At 36.2% G+C, this 22850-nt stretch overlaps 3 protein-coding genes across 7 annotated transcripts; all 3 read left to right on the plus strand.

The window, feature by feature from the left end:
* The first annotated feature begins 377 nt into the window (after window positions 1-377).
* LOC143219149 (uncharacterized) lies at window positions 378-11554 on the plus strand. Of its 5 annotated transcripts, none has more exons than XM_076445017.1 (6): window positions 378-6183; window positions 6818-7036; window positions 7147-7723; window positions 7904-8161; window positions 8269-8372; window positions 9325-11554. In XM_076445017.1, exons 3-6 carry the CDS (start codon window positions 7486-7488, stop codon window positions 9460-9462), a joined length of 738 nt encoding a protein of 245 aa, XP_076301132.1. In that variant the 5' UTR covers window positions 378-6183; window positions 6818-7036; window positions 7147-7485; the 3' UTR covers window positions 9463-11554. The 5 variants fall into 5 exon arrangements, with proteins under 5 accessions (XP_076301132.1, XP_076301131.1, XP_076301129.1 ...); XM_076445016.1 differs by having other exon boundaries at window positions 378-872; window positions 6006-6183; window positions 6818-7723; XM_076445014.1 differs by having other exon boundaries at window positions 6818-7723.
* A 1550-nt stretch (window positions 11555-13104) lies between these two features.
* LOC143219131 (uncharacterized) lies at window positions 13105-20166 on the plus strand. The gene is made up of 4 exons (XM_076444971.1): window positions 13105-13986; window positions 15206-15466; window positions 15571-15674; window positions 18763-20166. Exons 1-4 carry the CDS (start codon window positions 13782-13784, stop codon window positions 19084-19086), a joined length of 894 nt encoding a protein of 297 aa, XP_076301086.1. The 5' UTR covers window positions 13105-13781; the 3' UTR covers window positions 19087-20166.
* A 289-nt stretch (window positions 20167-20455) lies between these two features.
* On the plus strand, window positions 20456-22676 carry Aps (diphosphoinositol polyphosphate phosphohydrolase 1 Aps). The gene is made up of 3 exons (XM_076444970.1): window positions 20456-21010; window positions 21144-21299; window positions 21800-22676. The coding sequence occupies exons 1-3, from the start codon at window positions 20912-20914 to the stop codon at window positions 22094-22096; spliced, it is 552 nt and encodes a 183-aa protein (XP_076301085.1). The 5' UTR covers window positions 20456-20911; the 3' UTR covers window positions 22097-22676.
* Window positions 22677-22850: the final 174 nt, after the last annotated feature.

Here is a 22850-nt window from a genome sequence, read left to right on the forward strand (position 1 = left end):
ACGAGACACGAAAGCTGCCCGACGGGGGTACACGTCGGAAATCCATGTTTACTGGCTCGTCTTTTTCGGCCGATTATCCGCGGAACACAAACCGGACGCGCACCGTTTCGACACGCTCGGACGCGTGTCAGCTTCCACGGGCAATCTCGGAGACGGTGGAAACATCCGCGGGGAAACTGCGTTAACGAAGCCACAGAGAGATCCGAGATGTCTGCCGTTCACGTTGACGTTGTCGTTGTCGTCGTTATCGATGCACACCGTGTCGCAGAACCGCGTCGACTGTATGCACGACGAGGTAGCGCGCATTTTCGTGGGCGTGGAGCGGTGAATTAAAACGGGAAAATTAAAGACGATTGACATTGAACCGCCGCACGTCAGGTCACGGCGGCCATTGCGCGTCCCGAGGCACACGCACGCCGCGCACACGAGACAGCGCCACCCCACTTCGAGCGCTCCTCTACCTCTACACGGTGTCTCTAAGAATCCTGCACCATCCTGCACCCCTTCAGTCTTCGGCAAAGTTAAATTAAATTAGTGGTGGATAACTATTGATAGTTTCCGATAGTTGGACTATCAACTATTGAAACTTGTAATTATCGATAATGATCGTGTGCAATATATTTTGATATATTGGCTTGTGTAATAAATTCCCGCGTTTTTTCTACTTAATTTTTTCCCGCAATTTTGTGTTTTGTTAAGTTAGGTTATATACGCATCCGCAAGTCTTTCTGCCAGCTGAAAGCGCTAGTTATGCGCGCATAGCTGCCCGTCCAAAATCGAGCAGCTTCGAGCGTCGTTCTAACAGCATAATGCCTGCCATTTTCTCGGCAGGCTGTGCTCGATTTCTGCTCGAGGCAGGCCTGGCTGACTGGGTAAGTGTGTTTCTAGCTTTCTGCAAATGTAGTGACTCCCATTAATATTCGGACGCTCTAAAAACCGCGATAATCTCTTTTTAATATTGGTCTATACGATTCAAATTTTTTTCGGAAGCTAGAGCACTCAGTTCACTACAGGATGTGAATACTAAAAGATCCATTTCACAACTTTTTTATGTGGGCGTATATTGAAAATTTAAAAACTACGTTTTGTAGATCTGTTTCAATTAAACATATCCTGAAAATTTCGTCAAAATCGGTCGACGTTGCAATGAGCTACAAGCCTTTAAAGATGGTAAAAATGGCAGATTTTCACGATTTTTCGGCCTATAACAGCAGTAAATCTAAAGCGGACCCTACACGGTCAATCGGAATGACAGTTTTGTCGAAGATTGACATTCGGATTGATCGTGAAAGATTAATACTAATGTACTGATGAAATGGACTGACGGATTTCCAGATATTTGGAAATCCGAGCTTCAATCACGGGAAGTGGAGGGGAGACTAACAGGCTTTCTCTTTAAAAGACATTGCGACTTAGTTATTGGTTATAAAATTTCAACATTCAATACTGTCAATCTGATAATCAGTCTGTCAATCGTGATTGAAGTAAGGATCAGTCAGGATTGGTCAGGATTGACAGTCCGACTTGGTCTGACTGTTCAATCAGACTGTCATTCCTGATTGACCGTGTAGGGTCCGCTTAAGAATTCTTACATCTTTCAATGACTGTCATTTTTCCCCGCATCAACCGATTTCGGTGAAACTGTCACAATGCATATAACCCACACAGATCTACAAAAAATATTTTTCAAAATTTCAATACAGGCCCGCATAAAAAAGTTGTAAAATGCAACATTTAGTATTTCCTCTACAATTCCGGTAAAATGCAATTTTTGAAAAAATTTCTTTTCACATCCTGTAGTAAACTAATTGCTCTAGCTTTCCAAAAAAGTTCAAATCGCATAGTCCAGTGTTCGAAAAGTTACGGTGTTTTTAACAGTGTCCGAATATTAGTACGAGTCACTGTATGTGAAAACCTAATTGTCCTCAGTATTATATCTCGCAGCGGTAACATTTACAGGAAAAAGTTGTTCAGAACGATGAGCTTGCCATTTGATGAATGACACGAAAAATTCGGCGTGACATTGATCAAATTAACTTTTGTAGCGTCTCTGTTTCAACTTCAACAGATGCCCACGCTTCATTCAGTGCGTTCCCTAACTGACTGAGCCGTACTGTTTGCCATAGCTATAAATTTTTGCTGCAATGCAACCACAAAGATTTACAGTGGGATTCATATCGGGGAGCAAGCTGGTCGTGTTCAAACTTTGATGTTTTTTTAAGGATGTTCTGGAGGTACAATGGGAGACAAAAGTACAAGAAATTCGAAATCCATCCATACATGGCAATGAAAGCCATTCATGAGTATATTTTGCATTAAACTTTTGCGAATACTGTACCCTCTGTAGCTATATTCAGTGGTCTACACTTTTCGCGTTTCCATGCTCTAGTGAGAGACAACACGATAAATTTGACGTTTTGTGACAGTTTATAATTTTTTTGCTCTGTAACTGTTTAGTGAATCCTAATAAATTTTGAACATAATTAATTACATAATTTTTACTACATATTTAAAAAAATCTGGAGTTTCTAGTTGCGTTTCTTCAAGGTTTAAATAGGGTTTCAAGTGGACTTTTATGAATTCTCCATAAGAAGACGTGTTAAAATGTGCAAACCTTAAGTTGCTATAATTCTTAAACTTTGGTAATTGCATTAATTTAGTAAGAATTACATCTTGTCAATTTTTCAAAAATTTTATTGCCTTTTTATATACCTCCAGAACATCCTTAACAAATCACTGCTTCGTGCGCTTTTGTGTGTGCACTGCTGCATTATCATGTTGGTAAATGAAATTGTCGTCATCAACGTTTTTTATAAATGGCATTAAAATCATTTCTCACAATTCTGTGCATTGATGAAACAAATTAGTCTTTCTGTCGGTTTTGAACGCCGCGCCGGGCAAATCGCATTAGCGAACCACCGCCAAAAGTACGATTTGTTCGACATACATCAGGCATGTCGAACTCGTTTACTACCCAGGATCTCATTAAGTATTATAAATTAATTCGGGGGCCGCAGTATAAAAAAAAAACTCGAAATAAAGAAGAAACACATTTCTTTCGTTAACATTGCAGTTGCACATACAAAATAACATACGCGCGAAAATTTATATTTTTTGCATGGCTACATTTATTTTAATGCTGAGATATTAATTACTAGACCGCGGATCTTTATGCGGAATAAAAAATGTTTGCATCGTTTGCAAGACACAGGAGCCGAATAAAAATTTCATTCTTCTTTTAATTATCTTATTGAGGCGAAACTAATACACTGGAGGCCTTAAATCTTTTTAATACCTCCACTGTTTTAAATTGTACGTATCCATTTTTGTCATAAATACGTAAAATCCGCAGTCTATTAATTACAAACGAATCCACTTTTATTTCATCTAAAGAGAAACGCGTAACAGTCATATTTGTTAGACTTCGTTAAAATTTCGTCGTGACGAAATTTTCTTTCGTTTCGTTGTTACCGAATTGTTATCGAACATCGTATGCAGGACGACTGACCATATTTCTGGGACACCCAGTGCGTAATACCGGTCCGATAAGAATCCATTGGGTTGAAAGCGCAGCGTGCTGTTCTCGCTACGTTGGTGCCCGTTACTTTTGCGCCGTGCTCACGTCACAGGAACCGAGATCCTGTCTTCTTTCATAATTAGTTTTAGCAGCAAAACTCTATTCTAATTCAATCTAACCGAATGACGAGGTCGAGCGGAACAAAATCTCATGCATTTAATAAATGCAAAATAATACATAAAAATCAAATTTCATTCGTGAACGAGGATTAGTTCAATTTTTCTTTATTTAAATCAGGCCTGGCCAACACGCGGCCCGCCGGGCGATTTTATATTTCTATTAAAACTTTTGTTTTTCTTTGATATAATTGAGTTACAGTGCAACAAAGAAATGAAACAAATTTTTGCGTCCACATCAAAAATTAATTTTTACAATACTTATGTTACATCCGAGAGATATTCCAACTTAAGATATTTTGCACAACGAGTTGTAAGTGCTTTTGGATCCACATATGTTTGTGAAACATTTTTTTCGAAGATGAAATGTACAAGGAGTTCATCATTTCATTAATTGATGCCAATTTAGAAAATCAGCTAACAAAAGATGTGCAACGTCGAACATAAATATAGATTTACAACAATTAAGTGGAAGAAAGGGTAAACAAATATCTCATTAATTAAGACTCGAGAGTTAATTATATTGAATCATAGTATAACAATAAAGTTTTATTCATTTTGTATTTGTATTACATTTTTTAAAAGTTACTGCGGCCCGCAGTAACGTTACACGTCATCAAAGTGGCCCGTGGAATCATTTGGGTTGGCCAGGCCTGATTTAAATCATAGTTTCAAGTCTTAGAAGTGGACCGCAGAAAATTTAGCAGGAATGCCAGCCGTTTTAGCCTTTGCTAATAAAATTGTGTACTTCGTGTTTTTCTCAGAACATTATTCTTCATCTAATAAATATATATTGGGTGTTGATGATCATAATGATCAATTTTATTGAATTTAAATAGAGAGCTACTTAAATAAACATTTATCTAACACTCATCCGTGCCTCGTGTCAATTTAACACATTTTTCACGTAAAACGTAAAGGATGATGTTATTCTGCCTGCATGCATAGTATTTTTAATAACAAAACATGCGACAAAAGGACGCGACAACATTTCTTACAAAAAAGCCCCCGTTGTGCCAATCTAACACGTAATTTTCACGTTTTTTCAAGTCCTTTGACGGCTAGTTCATTGTCTCGTAATTGTTGCACGACAATTATGCATTCGTTCATTAGAATGCAGCTAGACATGTAAGTATAGCTTTACATATGTATATGTAAACATTGTTACAGTACATATTTCAAAAGTCGGCGTACTAAACTCGAAGAAGAAAAGAATAGGCGTTACACGTATTCTCTTCGTTTTTTCTTCATCGTGAGACAAAGCTAAGAACAATAAAATCGAAACAAAGTGATCCCAGTCAGGCAAATCCGCTTCGAGCAAATGTTGATCAATGTCTGAGATCGCCTTTGCGAGCAAAAGGCGGTCATTTTGGTGCCACGACCATGTTTGGAGCAGAATTTGGTTCCTACATGCTATGAATTTGCCGACTCAAACGTGTCGACAAATGGGGAGCCTAATGCGGAAACAGGTGGCTCGATATTTGAGTGCAAAGCTTGTAGCTGGAATTCCATGCCAAATCGAGAGCAAATCGAGGCCAAACCTTGGCCCCGTGAAGGGGGCAGGTCGGTCGCACTAACAGCGGACATAATAAATCATATATTGCTATAAAACTTGCGAAGTATCTAAGTAAATTCAGTCTTGTAGTTTTTATAAAACAACGTATACCAGACACATTTTGTGCTCAGTATGGTTAGCGTTGAAGGAGAAACGCAATCGATGTTCTGCGGATTTTTATTGAAAATTAAAATTGTCTGCGTTAAATTCAAAGCGCGGAGACGTCATAGTCATTTACTGCTTATTTTAAAGAATTTAGGGAGCTAGAAATAACAATATAGTCTTTAACTTCCTTAAATATATCCACTCTAAGCCACTGTAAGCACCCTGCTCTTGATTCGCTATGAATTTTTCACCAAACCTGTCTACAAATCCCGACCCATCCGTTTCCGCATTAGACTCCGTATTTGAGTGCAAAGTTTGCAGACGGAATTCCATGCCAAATCGAGGTCAAACCTTGCCCTCGTGCAGATGGCAGGTCGGTTGCACTAAGAGCGGACTTAACCTTGCTCCAAGAATAAATATCGGGCAAAATCAAAGTAAATCCTGCTGTAGGAGGGAAAATCGAATTTTATTTAAGTTTCCAAGTTATCTAATTTTAAGTGTTTCATGTATTTTCAATATAATTTAAATATATTTACCCTTTACTTTACGTTAGTCTTAAATGTGCGCGATCGTCGAAAAACGAAACGAACTTTTGGGACAACCTAGTAATTCTTTTAAAATTCTGTAATCAATAAAAATATTTACTTTTCAGAAGCAGTTAAACACAATCATAATGAAGCGAACATTTATATTTTTGATAAAGTGACAATTTCGTCTATTGCAGAAGTATACATAGTACGAGGAGAATCATTTAAAATGTATAGAAAAATGTTTAACAACGATGCTTATGTGATATTGTTTTCGTACATGCAATGTCTCGATTATGTCTTGTAAGTCTTAATAAAATGATTTTCTTAGGATATGTTTGAGGGTTGTAATTGTTTTTAAATACGGTTTGGTGTTGCAATTACTTTTGTATTTGAAATTTATAAGGTGTCATGTCTATTATCAATTATACGATTACATCTACCTACCTTTCGAATGTCTATGAGAAAAAATACGTGCTTCTTCAGAAATAGGGCGCAAATGCGTGTCATTGTTATTCTAGTCGCCATCACCATACCGTATGAGAAACGATTAAAATGATTTTCAACGATTGCAATACGGGATCCCGACCTAAATTATAAGAAACGCCACAATACCCCTATTCCTCTTAGTGTCAACTGCATCTGCTTCGTTAAAATATAAAAAGGGGAAAGGGAATATAAAAAGAAAATTGTCATTTCTTACAATGATGTACATACCCTCCCCATTTTATCGACGATGTGCCATTCGATAGGGCACCACAAGAAAAAACATACTGTGCAAAATTTCAACCCTGTATCTCGATCTGGAGGGTAGTTATGGGGTAAAATCGAAAAATCGGTATTTGGCCCATTTTACCTAGTTAATGACGTTTAGAAATTCTGAGAAAAATCTGACATATGTCAAGAACCCAAATACATACTTTGCAATTGGTTTCAGATTTTTAAAGTGAAAATCCTGCTTGTAAAAAATCAAAAACCTCAAAAACATCGAAAAAATGCAGATTTCACATGGAAGTTCTAGAGTGACAACATTTATATTTTTATAGTAGCGGTATATTGTTACAAGTATTGTTCATGAATTTTTACCGATTTTTTCGACGTTTTTTCCGCGAAGATCTAAGCTATCCTTAAAATTATTACGTTCTAAATTTATGCTGTAAGTCTATCAGGCTCTGATAAATCTTGAGCATTGTTTCAAAATTCGTCAATTTGACAGAATTATAATAAGAAATGATTAACTACGTTACTTCTCGTCACCCCGTATAGATCACCAGAATCAAATTACACTAAAATGATCAGTAATTACATAGCAACGTCATTTTTGACAGCTGTCGGCGTTAGGAACGGGGCAAAGACCTTTGCCTCTTCAGACATTTGCGTGTCTCGAGTTTGGTGCTAAGGGAGTGGTGTACGATAAGTAGTGCAAATTTGTCGTGGCCATAGAATAGCAGAGAAAAATCGCGCGTTAACATATTTGTCTCGAGTGCGACGCCCTGTTATCTCGTGACTAAATAACATCTAGCAACACTTCAAAGTTCTCGATTTTTCTACATAGTGTTGACCCACCGCAAGATAAAATGTATATAAAGGGACGTTCGCGTCGCGATGGTCAACTGTTTCGCTAAAGGTTTGAAGATGGATCCTCGATTACTAAGTGTAATTGTGATTTTAGTCGGTTTCGCCGAATTCGTGAATTTTGTTCTCACTAATCCAATCGCAGACTCTTTAGAATCTTCGTCTGAACTCGAGAAAATCTTTTCAGATTGTAAACACTCGGATTACAGGACTTACATACAGTGCCTGAAAAGAGAAAAGAGACATCCATATGGATATCGCAATATGGGTTTGTTACAATATTCACGAATTTTCCAAGAGAATTTACATTTCGATAGCTAGATCTTCATTTATTATTTTCAATGTGTCGATCCGAACAATAAAGTTCGAAGTATGTAATTATAAATAGTTTATAAATAAGTAGAAGCGACTTCTTGCGAGTGTTAACATGTATCTATATTTTATTAAGATCATGTTTGCTTGGAGGCATGCCTACCGGGCTGTATAAAGGAGAGCCACGCCTGCGAGGAGACTTGTAAACATTGTGTACAGACGAGGAAAACTAGAAATCGTACAGTTACTATCACTGAAATCGAAACGGGATCAGAGTGCACTGCCGGAAATTGCACTAAAGTCGATGAACACAAACCAGTTGTCGTTAATGTCACTAATCATATTCACATTCATAACTATTACAATAAAACCACGGAAGTGATTCCACCCGGAAGTAAGTAATAAGTCATTTCCCTTAATGGTCTTCAAATTATACATGATATATGTAGTCCTAATGTTCTGCATTTTATATTTCTCTGATAACTATTTTTTGTTAATTAGAGTCGCCTACACATTGTCCGTGTTATCACATTACTTGGCAACCATGCTACTGTCGTCCTCAGTATCCAATATGCCAATATCAACAACAATGGCCTTGCATTCCGGTAAGTTCTAGTATTCAGAGTAATTGTATTTGTATTTTAAGCACTTTTTAATGAGACACTGTCCCACAAATTTTCACTTTTTCAAGCTCGTTTCCCAAATTGAAAATTGTAGGAAAATTTGAAAAATTGAAGATGTCAATATATGATTTCTCATCTATTAAAATTATTGGGGGAAGAAATAACATTCTGTTTGGTGTCTATTCCTTGCAATCGATATACAGACAACTTTTATTTTACATAAAGATTCGCAGTCTAGTTATCACTAACTAATCAAAAAGTTTTGACTGATGACTGTTTTGCTATGACTAACATTCAAAAAGACTGTATTAGTCATTTTTAAATATTAGTTGATTATTGTCCTACTACGAGGCTCGATAGATTTAGCGTTAATGTTTAAGGGCCTTGGGACACGTTTTTCCGTTATCAGATCGAGCTCAAATTTTCCACAGATTTTTTGGTTGTTAATTGGAACAAGTAGTGAGCATTCTCATATCCTCTCTGGTCTTGCCTACTGTAAACATGCTTGAATGTAGAATACTGTCTAAACATGTCTACCATTCAATTTTTTTTGTATATAAAAAAGATTTAACATAAAATATTTGACATTTTCTTTGAAATGAAATTTCTGAAAAGATAAGAATGATGGAAAACATGAACTTCTCAGATTTAAGCAAGTAATGGGATAATGATTAGACAGCGGATCTTGATGCAAAATAAGAATTTTCTACCCGAATTGCACAACAACCTGGAGTGAAATAGAAATGTATTTTGTTTCTTAATATGTTTAATAGATAGACAATAATGTAACCGTATTTCTAAATTCTTCTAATGTTTTTACTGTTTTGAATTACACCCATTTATTCTTGTCATAACTGCATAAAATCCGCTGTCTAATAATGATATACGCAGTTTGATATTTTTTAATATATGCTGACATATTTTTTATTTATAGTATGGCGGCGGATATGGTGGCGGATTTGGCGGCGGATTTGGCGGCGGATTTGGCCAGATCGAGGTTGTCCAAGCTAATAACTGCGTTTGTCCTAATGATGCTTCACAGTGCGATGCATGTAATCCTCCTGTCGGATGAGAGACACTTTCTTGACTAGTCTAGTTGTACTATACATAGTATAACTATTTTTAATAACTGAATAATTGTAACAATTCTCAGTTTAATAATGTGTTGGTAAAGGGTATCAACAATTTCTACCTTTTTTTATCGAAATTTGAGAAACAATACAAAGCATGATAATTTATTATTATCTCATTTTTTTCTTACAACCTGGAGATTTTTCCAATAAAACCGGAGTCTCCGGGCGAAAACTGGAGAGGTGGCAACCCTGGTTGGCCGTTTGTGTTTCATTCAAAGGTACATACTACTATCTAATTCTAAGTACATATTTACCCTAAATATCCTGAACACATTTTTAGCATCCCGTATACGGCAAATATTTGAAATCAAACAATAATTTTGTGTACATATAGTGCTGAAGAGACCAAAGGAATATTATTTCATTAAAACTTTAGTGAAGAGTTATTCCATACATTATTTTATAGTCAATTCTTGGAGTAAATCGCAGTACTTTTATATTTAAAACGTCTCTTCGTTTATTCAATGCATCTCTTCAGCTCTTCAGTATATGTATGTAGAATTTGTACAAACCTGTTTCATAGGGGAAAATATGGATCATTGAATTCATCAGAAAATACAGTGGAAATACTTTTCGCCCACGAAAGGCAATAAAATACAGAAATATAATCGTAATTATACATAGAAATACAATGCACGCGTTAATATAATAATAAATTATATAATAATAAATAATAAATATCTGTTGCCCCGCACACGGGACGAAAACTCTATTTTGAGATGACTAACATTTTGTGCTACAACTTAACAAATAAAAAATCTATGTAAAAGTAAAGTATGATAGTTATATATAGTTTAAGCGAGAAATGTATTTCTAGATTGTTACTATTAAATGTTACATAGGTTTATATGATACATAGGTCTTTTAGCTTCACTCTACTTTCAATAGTGCTTAATAAAAAGGGACAAATTGTGTTTTTACACATTTATCATAACGATTATATAATTATTCACAGGAGTAAAACAGCTATAATTTGCATCGAACGAAAAATGATCGTTCAGTACCGACCAACTGGTTAGTTAGTAGATTTTAAAGTTTAAATAATTAATATAATGTTACTGAAAAACATCAGTTTCATTGCAGTTGTGAATTTTGCTAATGGAAGAAATCGATTCGATAACCATAAGAACCGAAAAAGAACTGTTTAGAACCGATCGATATTAGTTGAAAATTTCGATTGTTCATAATTGTTTTAATCAGAACCTTTATACAGGGTGTTCAACTATAGCTAGAACAAATTTAAGGCGTTGTTCTCCATGACAATACAAGACGAAAATGAAGAATTAATTATAAACACTTATAAATAACAATTATAAATCCGCCTACAATGCAGCAACCCGACCAACAGAGAGGTGTACGTTGCAGTCCGATCGAAAATGTTTTTATCAGCTTTTGCATGGTTTCAAGAGAGTTTTAACGTGATTATAAACAATTTTTCGTCAACTCTTTTCGTTAATGTATTTTTAAGGTCACCTTGAATTTTTTGCAAATACATAAACATATAATTTTTGTACGCCTATGTGTTAGAGGATTTCAAGGCGAATTCGGGAATGTATCATAACATTCAAAAAATTGCTTTTTTAATCTTTTTTTACAAAAAATTTGCTAATATAATCACGTGAAGGTTCTTTTGAAACCTACACATGGAAAAAATTTTTGTAATCACATTAAAGCTCTCTTGAAACCATGCAAAAGCTGATAAAAACATTTTTGATCGGGCAGCTGTTATTATAATAACAGAGTAATCTCTACTGACGACGAATCGTGGATCACCCTGTATATCAGTGTGCCCTTTTTTTAAGAGCGGTGGGGTAGTGCTGTTACGCACACCCCCTAAGGTGAAAGGGGGGGGGGTAGTGTGGGGCTCGGCTCCCCCTAAGATGGATTTTGGGGGAACCGGACTTATCCCTACCCATACTCGCTAAAACCCCACCGCCCAAGGGCTCACACCCGTTTCCTCTTTTGTAGTCAAGAGGGGGAGCAGCCAAGGTCCCACAACTCGTATTGCTCCTGACTGCTCCTAATATACAGGGTGTCTCAAAATTCGTGAAAATCCCGAAAGGGGGTGGTTCCTGAGACCATTTCAAGCGACACTTTCCTTTGCAAAAATGTTATCCGCGGCTTTGTTTAGGAGTTATTAACGATAAACACGGACCAATCAGGGCACGACTGTGCCAACTCACGTCTAGGTCGTGCCCTGATTGGTCCGTGTTTATCGTTAATAACTCCTAAACAAAGCCGCGGATAACATTTTTGCAAAGGAAAGTGTCGCTTGAAATGGTCTCAGGAACTACCCCCTTTCGGGATTTTCACGAATTTTGGGACACTATCGGTGTGCCCTTTGTAACGGCATTCGCTACATTAGCGCAACCGTGCAGCCCTCTTAAAAGCAGGCAGAATCCAGGACCGAGCTGCCTGCATTCTGCCAGGCAGATCCTACCAGCAGAATGCCAGACATCTGCGCAACAATAAGTATAGGCAGGGTGCTCTGTTCAAAATCGAGCAGATTCCGAGCATCCTCAGCTTCGAGCAGCGTTCTGCCAGCATAATGCCTTTCGGTGTTTCTGAAACTTATTTTCTTCTTTATTTTCGTCTTACATTGTCATGGAGAACCAACCCTTTAAATTTGCTCCCACCCATAGTCGAACACCCTGTATAACAGTTTTAAACAGTCATCTTCAGAACCGTTTCACACGAGCCTTGTCCAATACCTATTGATTGAGGTCAATTTATCTCTAAAAGTTTAAATTGGTTCCACTTGAAACGTGCTGCATGCGATAGGTGTCTTCTTATCCATAGAAATACATGCTACATATCAGTGGCGCACCCAGGGGGGGGGCCATGGGGCCAAGTCCCCCCCCCCCAAGAAAAAATGTTTAGCTTCCAAAAATAAAATCGCGGAATAGCTCTCGACAGATATGTTGGGTAAAAAGAAAAAAAAAGGTCATCACGCAAAACCGAGGGCTGGGTTCAACTGCCCCCCCCCCCCCAAGATTGCATCCTGGGTGCGCCACTGCTACATTGTATACATATAAAAGTATACACTAATGAAATGTAAACTGAAAGATAAAATGTATTCTTCTCAATGTTACTGTAAACACCATCGATCTGCTTTGATAACCCGAATTGCGACTTGAGATAAGAGTTACTGCGTTAGTACATCCGGATATCACTCTAATCTTTGACTATCTTTGCTTTATACAAAGATATATTGTTGTATTAGAATACAAACTGTAATTTGATCATAGTATGCACGTATTCTGACAGGATAACTTCTACGTAATTGTTTTTCTGCGGTATTATTTTATCGCACCCTATATCTTAATAGTTTCGCTACCTACAGGGTGTCCCGAAATTCCTTCAACATCCGGAAATGGGAGGTTCCTTAGATCATTTGAAGCAACATTTTCCTTAGCAAAAATGTTATCCGCGACTTTGTTTAGGAGTTATTAACGAAAACACACGGTCCCGGCGCGCCAACTGTCTATTGGCCGACTGTGCCAACTCGCATCTAAGTCGCGCTCTGATTGGTCCGTGTTTTTCGTTAATAACTCCTAAACAAAGCCGCGGATAACATTTTTGCTACGGAAAATATTGCTACAAATGATCTGAGGAACCTACAATTTCCGGATGTTGTAGACATTTTGGGACACCCTGTATTTGTCACTTTTGAAATGTGATTTCTGATTTTCTGAAGAATTTTAACCGCTTGCCGTATTTCAACGAGAGTCGCACTCGTCATGAAAATTTTAAACAAAGTCTGACAAATATGACAAAAACGCATTTCTTTTTAAATGAAACAAAATTTGATTCGTTTGTGATCAATATTTAAGCATTCAAATAAATGTAGCCATAGAAAAAATCTAGATTTTCTTTTTTCTTCTACGACATTTCTGGGGACAATGACGTTTTAATCACTGTAACTGTAAAGAAAATGATACGGCGAGGGAAGTTATGCTATGAAGCTCATCTGTAATAGATTGAAATGTTCCCCGTCGGAAGAAATATCGCCAACAGCGATTTTTTAAAATATTCTGAGGCTTTCTCATCCACTTGTGCGGAGTTTTATCCCGAATGAGTAACATATGACAAATACTGCAAGTGTTATTGTGACAGCGACGTGTCTGTGTGTCCTTAATTACTGCTATTACCGTGAAATAACACTCCAGTATTCGATTTTTCTATATGTCGGCAGATAAAATGAGTATAAAAGAGCTTCTACGATGCAATCGTCCATTGTTTCGTTAAACGTCTCAGGATGGATCCGCGAGTGTCGTTTTCAGTTCTAATTTTCGCCGGTTTCGGCATGTTCTTTAACGTCGTTGTCGCCAACCCGGCCGCAGTATCTAAAGACATTTCATCCGATATAGCAGAACTTTTCCAGGATTGTAAAATTTCGAATTCCATCACTTTCACAGAGTGCTTGAGAAGAGTGAAAAAGCAAACGCATTTGCATGACATAGGTTTGGCACAATGATCTATACATATACATATACACCTTCAAACTAGTGGGTTATCAAATCACTTCAAACGAAAAAATGGTGTCATTAGTTTTCTTTTAACTCTAAATCTCTGGGAAATGATGTATAGCATGTCAAGAAAAAAATCTATCCGTACGTGGTATTGGACAAACCACAATTTTCTTGAAATTCTGCAAATTTAACACAGATTTTCGAGGTGAAAAACCATAATCTCTCTATTTTTCCCCTATTCTGCAATATTTCGGCTTTAATTTAAAAGAAAAACAATCATCGCTCTATCTCATTTCTATCGAAAGTTCTTTGATCGAAGTCAAACACAAAATGATGAAATGAAAATCGACCGTGTTATCCAACAATTCATTTTAAGGATTTTCCAACGCAGTTTCCTTCATGGAACCTTGACCCTTAAGAAAATAGAATCCAAAAATTTTTAAGACTAAAAAAATACATACAAGGAATCTCCTGCAAAATAATATCTGCAATTTAAAAAAAATAGGGTTCCGCAAGTTCAAAAAAGAAATGCGCACATGTTTATTGATAAAAGATAATGAAAACACACTTCAATTTTCAAATTTCAGAACAAATTTTTGGTTGGGTCCGACATTTATCCTAATTTTTTCGAAAACCGTTTGTTAATACGTAATAGGACATGAAAGATAGATAAATTATATAATAGATAATAAATAATTAAGAAGATATTCGAGAAAAACGATTTTATGAGTATTTAATTAATTATTTTAATGTTTGATCGTGTTGGGGCACGTTTTCCAGGTCAGTGGACACTCAAAATTTGCATGGATTTTTTTTATGTATTTAGAACAACCCTCGGGGGTGCCGTAAAAGAAATTCAAAAGTCGAAAATAAGAGTCACCCTAATATTTATGTACATATACACTCGCCGCGGAAAATATATTGACAAGCTTGAAAATTTGTTGTTTTATCCCTCTGTGAATCAAAAATATTTTACTTCGAGCTAAAAATCTGAAAACTTTGTATGTAGACTAATATGATAGTGCTTAAACCAGGAAAAATCATTTCCCCACCTGGCTTGTGGAGGATGTCGAATACATTCGACATTGTCCCTCAAAGACACCAAATATTGACAACTCTTACCCACACAATAGTTTTATAAAACAGTTTTTCATAAAACATTTATTTAGATTTAATGTATTACGGATAATAACACCTATATGTCATTAAGATTCTATTTGTCTGGAACGGTGTATGGTGGAATGTGCAAAGGTGAGAAGAGGAGACTGTGCAGAAAGTTGTAAATATTGCACGCAAAGAACGGCTAGGTATATAAACCGCGTGATTAATATCACTGAAACCGTAGATGAAAGGAACAATAATTCAGTATCCAATACACCAGTTATCGTTAATGTCACTAATCATATTCACGTTCATAACCATTACAACACCAGTTCTGCCAAGACTGCTACCAGTCCTAACACAATAAATGGTAAATAATACCTCGTTTCCCCTAAATGTTCTTTAAATTAAGCAGGATGTACATCAATTTTAATATGTTCAATATGCTTGGAATAACGATTTTTTCTTAATTAGTGAACCAACAGTATTGTCCGTGTTATTTTACGACCTGGTTTCCATGCTACTGTCATCCTCAGTATCCAATATACCAATATCCATATCAATGGCCTTATTTTGGGGTAAGTTCTATTATTCAAAATAATTCTATTCAGTACTCTATTCTTCTATTAAGTTAAGTGTCTCTTAATGAGACTGTCCAACCAATTTTAATTTTTTCTATACATCTTAATAACTCGATTTTATGCATTTTTGACAAAAATGAGTAGGTGCCATTTCAAACAGTGAAAAAAGTAACACTTTAACCGTTCTGTAGCCAACCAGGTAACCGGGTATTCAAAATATCAAATTTCGCTAAATGTTTCTGAAACTTATATATATTTCTTAATTAGTGAAGTCCATCTAATTCGTTTAATTCAGCAAAATTGCATAGTTATTGCTAGTAAAATACCTATACATATGTATACAGTTGTGTGGTTCACGCAACTTGCACACCTATACAGGGTAGGTCGCCACATTTTGCCACCTCAAATACCTTTGTTGTTTTTAAAGATACGTCAAATGTCTGAAGGACAAAGTTGAATGGTAAAATGGGACTTATACGATACCAAAAAAATTTTTGTTTTTACGTAATTTTTTTTAGAGATATGAAGGTCAACTTCATTTTTTTTTAATGGAATGAGGTATTTCTTAATACATCAATCGATGCAGCTGAACATTCGTTATAAAAAAAGCTAGTAGTTCAGGAGATATTTCAATTTAAATAACTCTAAAATACAATTACTGTCGTGCTAATTGTAAGATGTTACACAAGTAAGTAAACACTAACGTCTTAGTACACACGACAGTAATGGTATTTTAGAGTTATTTAAATTGAAATATCTCCTGAACTATACTAACTTTTCGACATACATAGGTTAGTACTTATTTATAACGAATGTCCAGCTGCACCGATTGATGTATTAAAAAATACCTCATTCCACTTAAAAAAATGAAGTTGACCTTCATATGTCCTTTACGCGTCCGTCTACAAAAAACTACTAACATCTGATTAATGCCCCCTCGAAACCAAGCAAGTTCCATCTGATGCATTTCTTTTTAACACCAATAGCAACCGAGTTATTCAGGTGGCCTGTTTCTGGCGCCTCATCCTGTATAACTTCCAATGTATTATGCGTTGCACGAAAAAGTTTTGTATACAGAAGTTGCATACTCTGAAGGGGTACATTATGTAGTGTGTTTATATTTTGTAGGTGGAAGCATTTCGGAAATTTGAAGGTCGACTTTGTTTTTCTAAATGGAATACTATATTTTCTATACCAAAAGATGGAAGAATATCGAATTCTGTGTAAAAAAGTATTGACCTTCATTAGCTCTAAACCTAATAATTAACGAGTAAAATTTTCAGGAAATAAAGTGAAATTACTCGTTAATTATTAGGTTTACGACTAATGAAGGTCAATACTTTTTTACTCAGAATTCGACATTCTTCCATATTTCGTTATCAAAAATATAGTATTCCATTTAAAAAAACAAAGCCGACCTTCAAATCTCCGAAACGTTTCCACCTGTAAAAAAGATAAATACATTACATAATGTACCCCTTCAGACCATGCAACTTCTGTATACAAAACTTTTTTGTGCAACGCATACTTCGGAGTTTATATAGGTGTGCAAGTTGCGTGCAACCGGTCGGACGGGTGGTACAACCGAGCAGGGGGGAATACTACATGTAAAAATAAGTCTAAAAAAGGAATAACATTTTTTTGTTTGACGCTTAGCGCGCGTTTTCGAGAAAATCGAGTTTGGAAATGCATCGAATACACGCGCTATTGCATAGGAATCGTCTGACGTGTCTGACCATGATCAACCAATTCTACTTTCTGCATATACAGGGTGGTCCACGCAACTTGCACACCTATATTAACTTCCAAAGTATGCGTTTTGCACAAAAAGTTTTGTATACAGAAGTTGCATGGTCTGAAGGGGTACATTATGTAGTGTATTTAATTTTTTTTACAGATGGACGCGTAAAGGACATATGAAGGTCAACTTCATTTTTTTTAATGGAATGAGGTATTTTTTAATACATCAATCGACGCAGCTGGACATTCGTTATAAAAAAGTACCAACCTCTGTATGTCGAAAAGTTAGTATATAGTTCAGGAAATATTTCAATTTAAATAACTCTAAAACGCCATTAGTTACATAGTACCAAGTTAGTACGACAGTAATGGTGTTTTAGAGTTTTTTAAATTGAAATATCTCCTGAACTACTAACTTTTCGACATACATAGGTTAGTACTTTTTTATAACGGATGTCCAGCTGCATCGATTGATGTATTAAAAAATACCTCATTCCATTTAAAAAAAATGAAGTTGACCTTCATATGTCCTTTACGCGTCCACCTGTAAAAAAAATAAATACGCTACACGATGTATCCCTTCAGACCATGCAACTTCTGTATACAAAACTTTTTCGTGCAACGCATACTTTGGAAGTTATTACAGGTGTGCAAGTTGCGTGGACCACACTGTATGTACTGAAGCACGCGAACCTGGCGGAACTTTAAACTCGGTTTTCTCGAAAACGAAGCGTCAATCGAAAAAATGTTATTCCTTTTTTTCGACTCATTTTTACATGTAGTATTACCCTCTTCTCGTTTGTACCACCCGTCCGGCCACACCTTGTATAATATCAGACTCATCTTATAAAAAGAAACTTCAGAGGATTTCATATCCGGTGTCAATAACACAATAATTATTAAGTAACTTGAAGCTGAGATCTTTATTATTCAATGATGCACAAGTAGCAAGCCTGGAACCTCAATGCATACATTAAACAATAGTATTTACGAAAATCATTCTAAGTTGCCATTTTGGAGGTATTTGTAATTTAATTTCAAATATTTCAATTTAATTTCATATGCCGTTTCAAATATTTATTTACAAGCTTGATCGATTTCAATGCCAATGCGCGGAAAGAACAACTGATACTGGTTTCGTTGAAGAACAAAACGTCATTGTTATGATCTTCAAAAGTTTATAGTAACATCCTTTTTCTTCGCTGTTATGCTCTTCATTAATAATTTGAGCATGTATATTGTTATGTCTATACATATTATATAAACACACGACGGAAACAAATGATCGTTTAGTAATTGGTAGTTTCATACTTAACACTATAATAGTATGTTTTTTTATCTACAGTGTGGCGAGTTTGGTCAAATAAGGCCTTGTATACAAGATGAATATATTCATATACTCAGACCAAATATTCCAAATAGTACAATTCAACTAACCATACCAACTATATCAACTACACCAACTATATCAACTACACCAACTACATCAACTACGTCATCTACATCAACTACACCATCTACATCAACTATAGCCACTGAACCAACTATAGCCACTGAACCAACTATACCAACTGAACCAACTATATCAACTGAATCAATTATACGGACTACGAAATCAAGGTTAGAGACTAGAAGAGCCCGACTACAAAGTCTGTGGAGAAGGCATTAAGAACCTCCGTGACATTTCGGTCGCTTTCAGTGTTACCGATATTTCATAAATTTAGACGTATTAGCAAGAGCCGAGTATTCCGTATACTTCATTTCTACTACGTACAATATAGTAAATTACTTATGTAGTATAGTATCACAGTAACGAGCATAAATGTCCTTACATGCAATATATGTACAGGGTGTATGAAAATTATATGTCACGACCAGATTTGACTCTCTTTGATCTATATGTCTATGGTATATATATACTTATAATGTCTTATAAAGTTGTAGCGTGACCCGTTGATCACGCGAACATAGTTACGATAGCGTTACCGCAATATAGGTTCGATTAATGGCACTGAGAGGGAAATTTGAATATAAAGCATAACGTTTAGGTCAAAGCCGCGTATTTCATATACATATATTCTTTATTCGGGCACGATAGCTTAGACTTAGAATGAGTAGGGAAACAACGGGAGGTTCCCACAGAGATCCTCGACGAAACCAGATAGGCGAGACTAATCGAGGAATTTGGGTAAAGTCATGTATCCTCTTGGAGGAGCTTCTCCAATTTCGCATAAATAGACAGTCGAAGTCTAGAATCGGTCAAGGACGGGAAGTCGTAAATTCTCAGTCAAGGACCTCTTGGAACTCTCTCGGACCTCTCTCTCGCTCGGTCCCACGACCCTTATTTTGGCGGGCCTTCACGCCTTCACCCTCGCGTGTACACCACTCTCGTGCGCGCGCTATTGAGGCACCTCCACCACCAATCACCATCGAGCAGCAACCGAAGACGAGCCACCCGACGAATCAACGTCCACCTGGAAGATCCGAATTTTCCTATTGGCTAAGGAAATGGATGCTGGAAGAAGATAAAACTTCAGGACGAGGCAAATACGAGGCAGATAGAATTCTCAGATCATAGAGTCGACAACTAAAAGTTCAATTAAATAAAGTCTACATTTATTTTTCCTTTACATTACATTGTTCAAAGTTATTTTCTGCAAACCTTCCACGAGCAGAGTGCTTCAGCGCTCCACGGACACCCGAACCCAGCAAATTCGAATTTGCTGGGATCCCTACTCCCACCTGCTCCCACCACACTGCGACGTAACAAAGTAAATAAGTAAATTCAAGATTGTACAATTTTTTAACATGTATATATAATACTAATAAAATAATATCTATTATTATCAACATCATTTTTGCATCGTCATTATTTATATATATATATATATATTGATATATAAGACAGATACAGATGAACATTCAAAGATTCAAAATAGTTTAGTGTTTGTAAATACACCCGAAAATGTGAAAATTAGACATCTAGTAATAACAAGTGTTTTCTAGGGAAAAAACGCAATTATAATTTGCTATATTTCCACAATCGAAATTATTATTATTATTGTATATTTATTTGTACCGAATCAAGATATCTATAAATTTTTTAAATATTTTTCTTAATACGTGTTGAATAATCACATTGAATATTTACCAATGCTTCATAAATACTGCAATACTAATATTAGCCTAGAGGGAGTTAGTTGCTTAGTGAATACTTTAAAAGTTTTGAGGTTATAGCGAATTTTCTGCAAGGACAACATTTGTGGTGTTATCGTGATACAGCAATATTTAAATAGAAAATCGTCCATTAATTCGGACAGAAGGTTGAGCTTTTTAATTAGTTATGTGAGCAATGAAAGCTCGCGGGTTAATTTTATGGCGATGACATGTCGGCTCCAAATAACGTTAAAACAATGCGGGCGCACAGACTGGCCTATCTGGCCGTCTGACAAATATGAATTTGTGGCATAATTTCGTAATTTTCATAATCGAACATGGTCAAAGAGAAACCAAATTCAATTCGTATTTACGATTCGGAAGGCTACAGACGTAGGGCTGCATGTATCTGTGTCAAAAACGATCTTGAGGATGAGGTAAGCCAGCAGATGGCAGCTGATATTTTTTTCTCCAGAAACAGTGTATTTGCTTTAATATTAATCTCTATAATTCTTCGTATCGTGCAAAGTGAATACGAACGAAAGTTTTCTATTATCTGTCACGTTATAGGTACTTTTGGTTACATCCAGTCGAAGACCAGATAGTTGGATAGTGCCTGGTGGTGGTGTTGAACCAGAAGAAGAACCTGCAGTAACTGCGTTACGAGAAGTGAGAGAAGAGGCTGGTGTTTTAGGACAATTAGGCAGATGTCTCGGCATATTTGAGGTAATAAAATGTGTTATACTGTAATCATTATTACACTCATAAAAATCTAATTAAAAGGGTAGACTCGAGTTTCCAGGATTGGTTTTTCAGTAGCCAAAAGCCAAAGATGGGGTTTTTCAGTAGCCAAAAGCGCTAGATAAAACATCACTCTAGGCCATGATCGCCCTAAAAAGTCCTATTTTTATGTTTACAAGGTGTAATTTGCACTATTCGGAAGCATAAAGCTGTAGCTACATATTTTCATATAGCTGCGACAGCTACATGCTGCCAAATAATGCAAATTACGACTCGTAAACGTAAAAATAGTACTTTTGAGGACGACCGTGGCCTAGATTGATCTTTTATCGAGCGCTTTTGACTACTGAAAAACCCCATCGCATGCATTATTGAGAAACAAGAGGGCGCATCCCGTACCCTTACAACCCTAGAAACAAGTCTACCCCTTAACGATGATAAGTATTAACGAATATTATAATATGTAAAAAAATCTGTCTTTGTAGAATGTGGAACACAAACATAGAACACAAGTTTGGGTTATGCGGGTAACAGAAGAATTACCGGAATGGGAAGATTCACGTGCTATCGGTCGAAAGCGAAAGTGGTTCACTATACCAGAGGCCTTACTTCAGCTTGCTCAGCACAAACCCGTCCAACGCTCTTATATACACAGCCTCCACAACACCAATCCTCGACATAATCCCAATATCTCGCCACCTCACCATTCACACACCACTGTAACATCTATTCAGTTAATGAATAATTCTAGTAACAATTCCCATGTTAATAAACACAGCTAATATTAAATACCATCCATTTGCGTGAAGAATTGCCATCAAATGTTACATATTTGTTGCTGCTCCTTTCTCGTTAAATGTTTCTAACAACAGCTGCAGTTGTATTTTCTATGTAAAAGAACATGGCTTGTATCTCGTCCTTTTTTCCTTCTTTTTTTGTTATTAGTAGTACAGTTGCTACGAATCACGTTACTATAACTACTGGTACTAGTACTGCTATTACATAATTATCACTACTATTACTATTGTCATTAATATTGCTACTATACTATTAATGCTACAATTATTACTACCAATACTGTTACTACTATTATCACAATTGCTATCATTGTCATGTCATTACTATTACAACCATTAGAATTCGTTCATATAGACTAATTAATTAATAAACTGATCCGCGAAGGAGCAGTTTTTTACCAGCTCAAGTCTCGTTTATTTCATGTTTTTTGCAAAGGGAAGCAAGTAATGCTTGTATACTACATATAAGTGAATAAGTACATCATTTTCATACGTTAAGTGGATGGTATTTTATGCAAAAAAAAACTCTGGAATTAGATTACCTCTCTCATGTTGTTTGCATATACTCGAAGAATGTTACGAAATGTCATAATTAAACATATCTATACCTCGTCAGTTTGTTTCTTTTGGACAAGTTTTTTGATGGTATGTGATATACTGCTTTGTAGTTGATTCTGCGATCATTACAAATTTTTGCATACTATGGGTCAGCATGTAGTTTACAGACTGAATTGTTTAA

The sequence above is a fragment of the Lasioglossum baleicum genome, unplaced genomic scaffold (genome assembly GCF_051020765.1).
Source record: "Lasioglossum baleicum unplaced genomic scaffold, iyLasBale1 scaffold0021, whole genome shotgun sequence".
In the NCBI taxonomy this organism is placed as follows: Eukaryota; Metazoa; Arthropoda; class Insecta; order Hymenoptera; family Halictidae; genus Lasioglossum; species Lasioglossum baleicum.

Bases quoted from the DNA above. Each gene is read 5' to 3' on its own strand.
- LOC143219149 (XM_076445014.1), top strand. From the start codon at position 7,486: ATGGTCAACTGTTTCGCTAAAGGTTTGAAGATGGATCCTCGATTACTA. The intron at 7,724-7,903 runs GTTTGTTACAAT...TATTTTATTAAG, and splicing joins ATATGGATATCGCAATATGG to ATCATGTTTGCTTGGAGGCA. The intron at 8,162-8,268 runs GTAAGTAATAAG...TTTGTTAATTAG, and splicing joins GGAAGTGATTCCACCCGGAA to AGTCGCCTACACATTGTCCG.
- LOC143219131 (XM_076444971.1), top strand. From the start codon at position 13,782: ATGGATCCGCGAGTGTCGTTTTCAGTTCTAATTTTCGCCGGTTTCGGC. The intron at 13,987-15,205 runs GTTTGGCACAAT...TATGTCATTAAG, and splicing joins AACGCATTTGCATGACATAG to ATTCTATTTGTCTGGAACGG. The intron at 15,675-18,762 runs GTAAGTTCTATT...TTTTATCTACAG, and splicing joins ATCAATGGCCTTATTTTGGG to TGTGGCGAGTTTGGTCAAAT.
- Aps (XM_076444970.1), top strand. From the start codon at position 20,912: ATGGTCAAAGAGAAACCAAATTCAATTCGTATTTACGATTCGGAAGGC. The intron at 21,011-21,143 runs GTAAGCCAGCAG...GTCACGTTATAG, and splicing joins AAAACGATCTTGAGGATGAG to GTACTTTTGGTTACATCCAG. The intron at 21,300-21,799 runs GTAATAAAATGT...CTGTCTTTGTAG, and splicing joins GATGTCTCGGCATATTTGAG to AATGTGGAACACAAACATAG.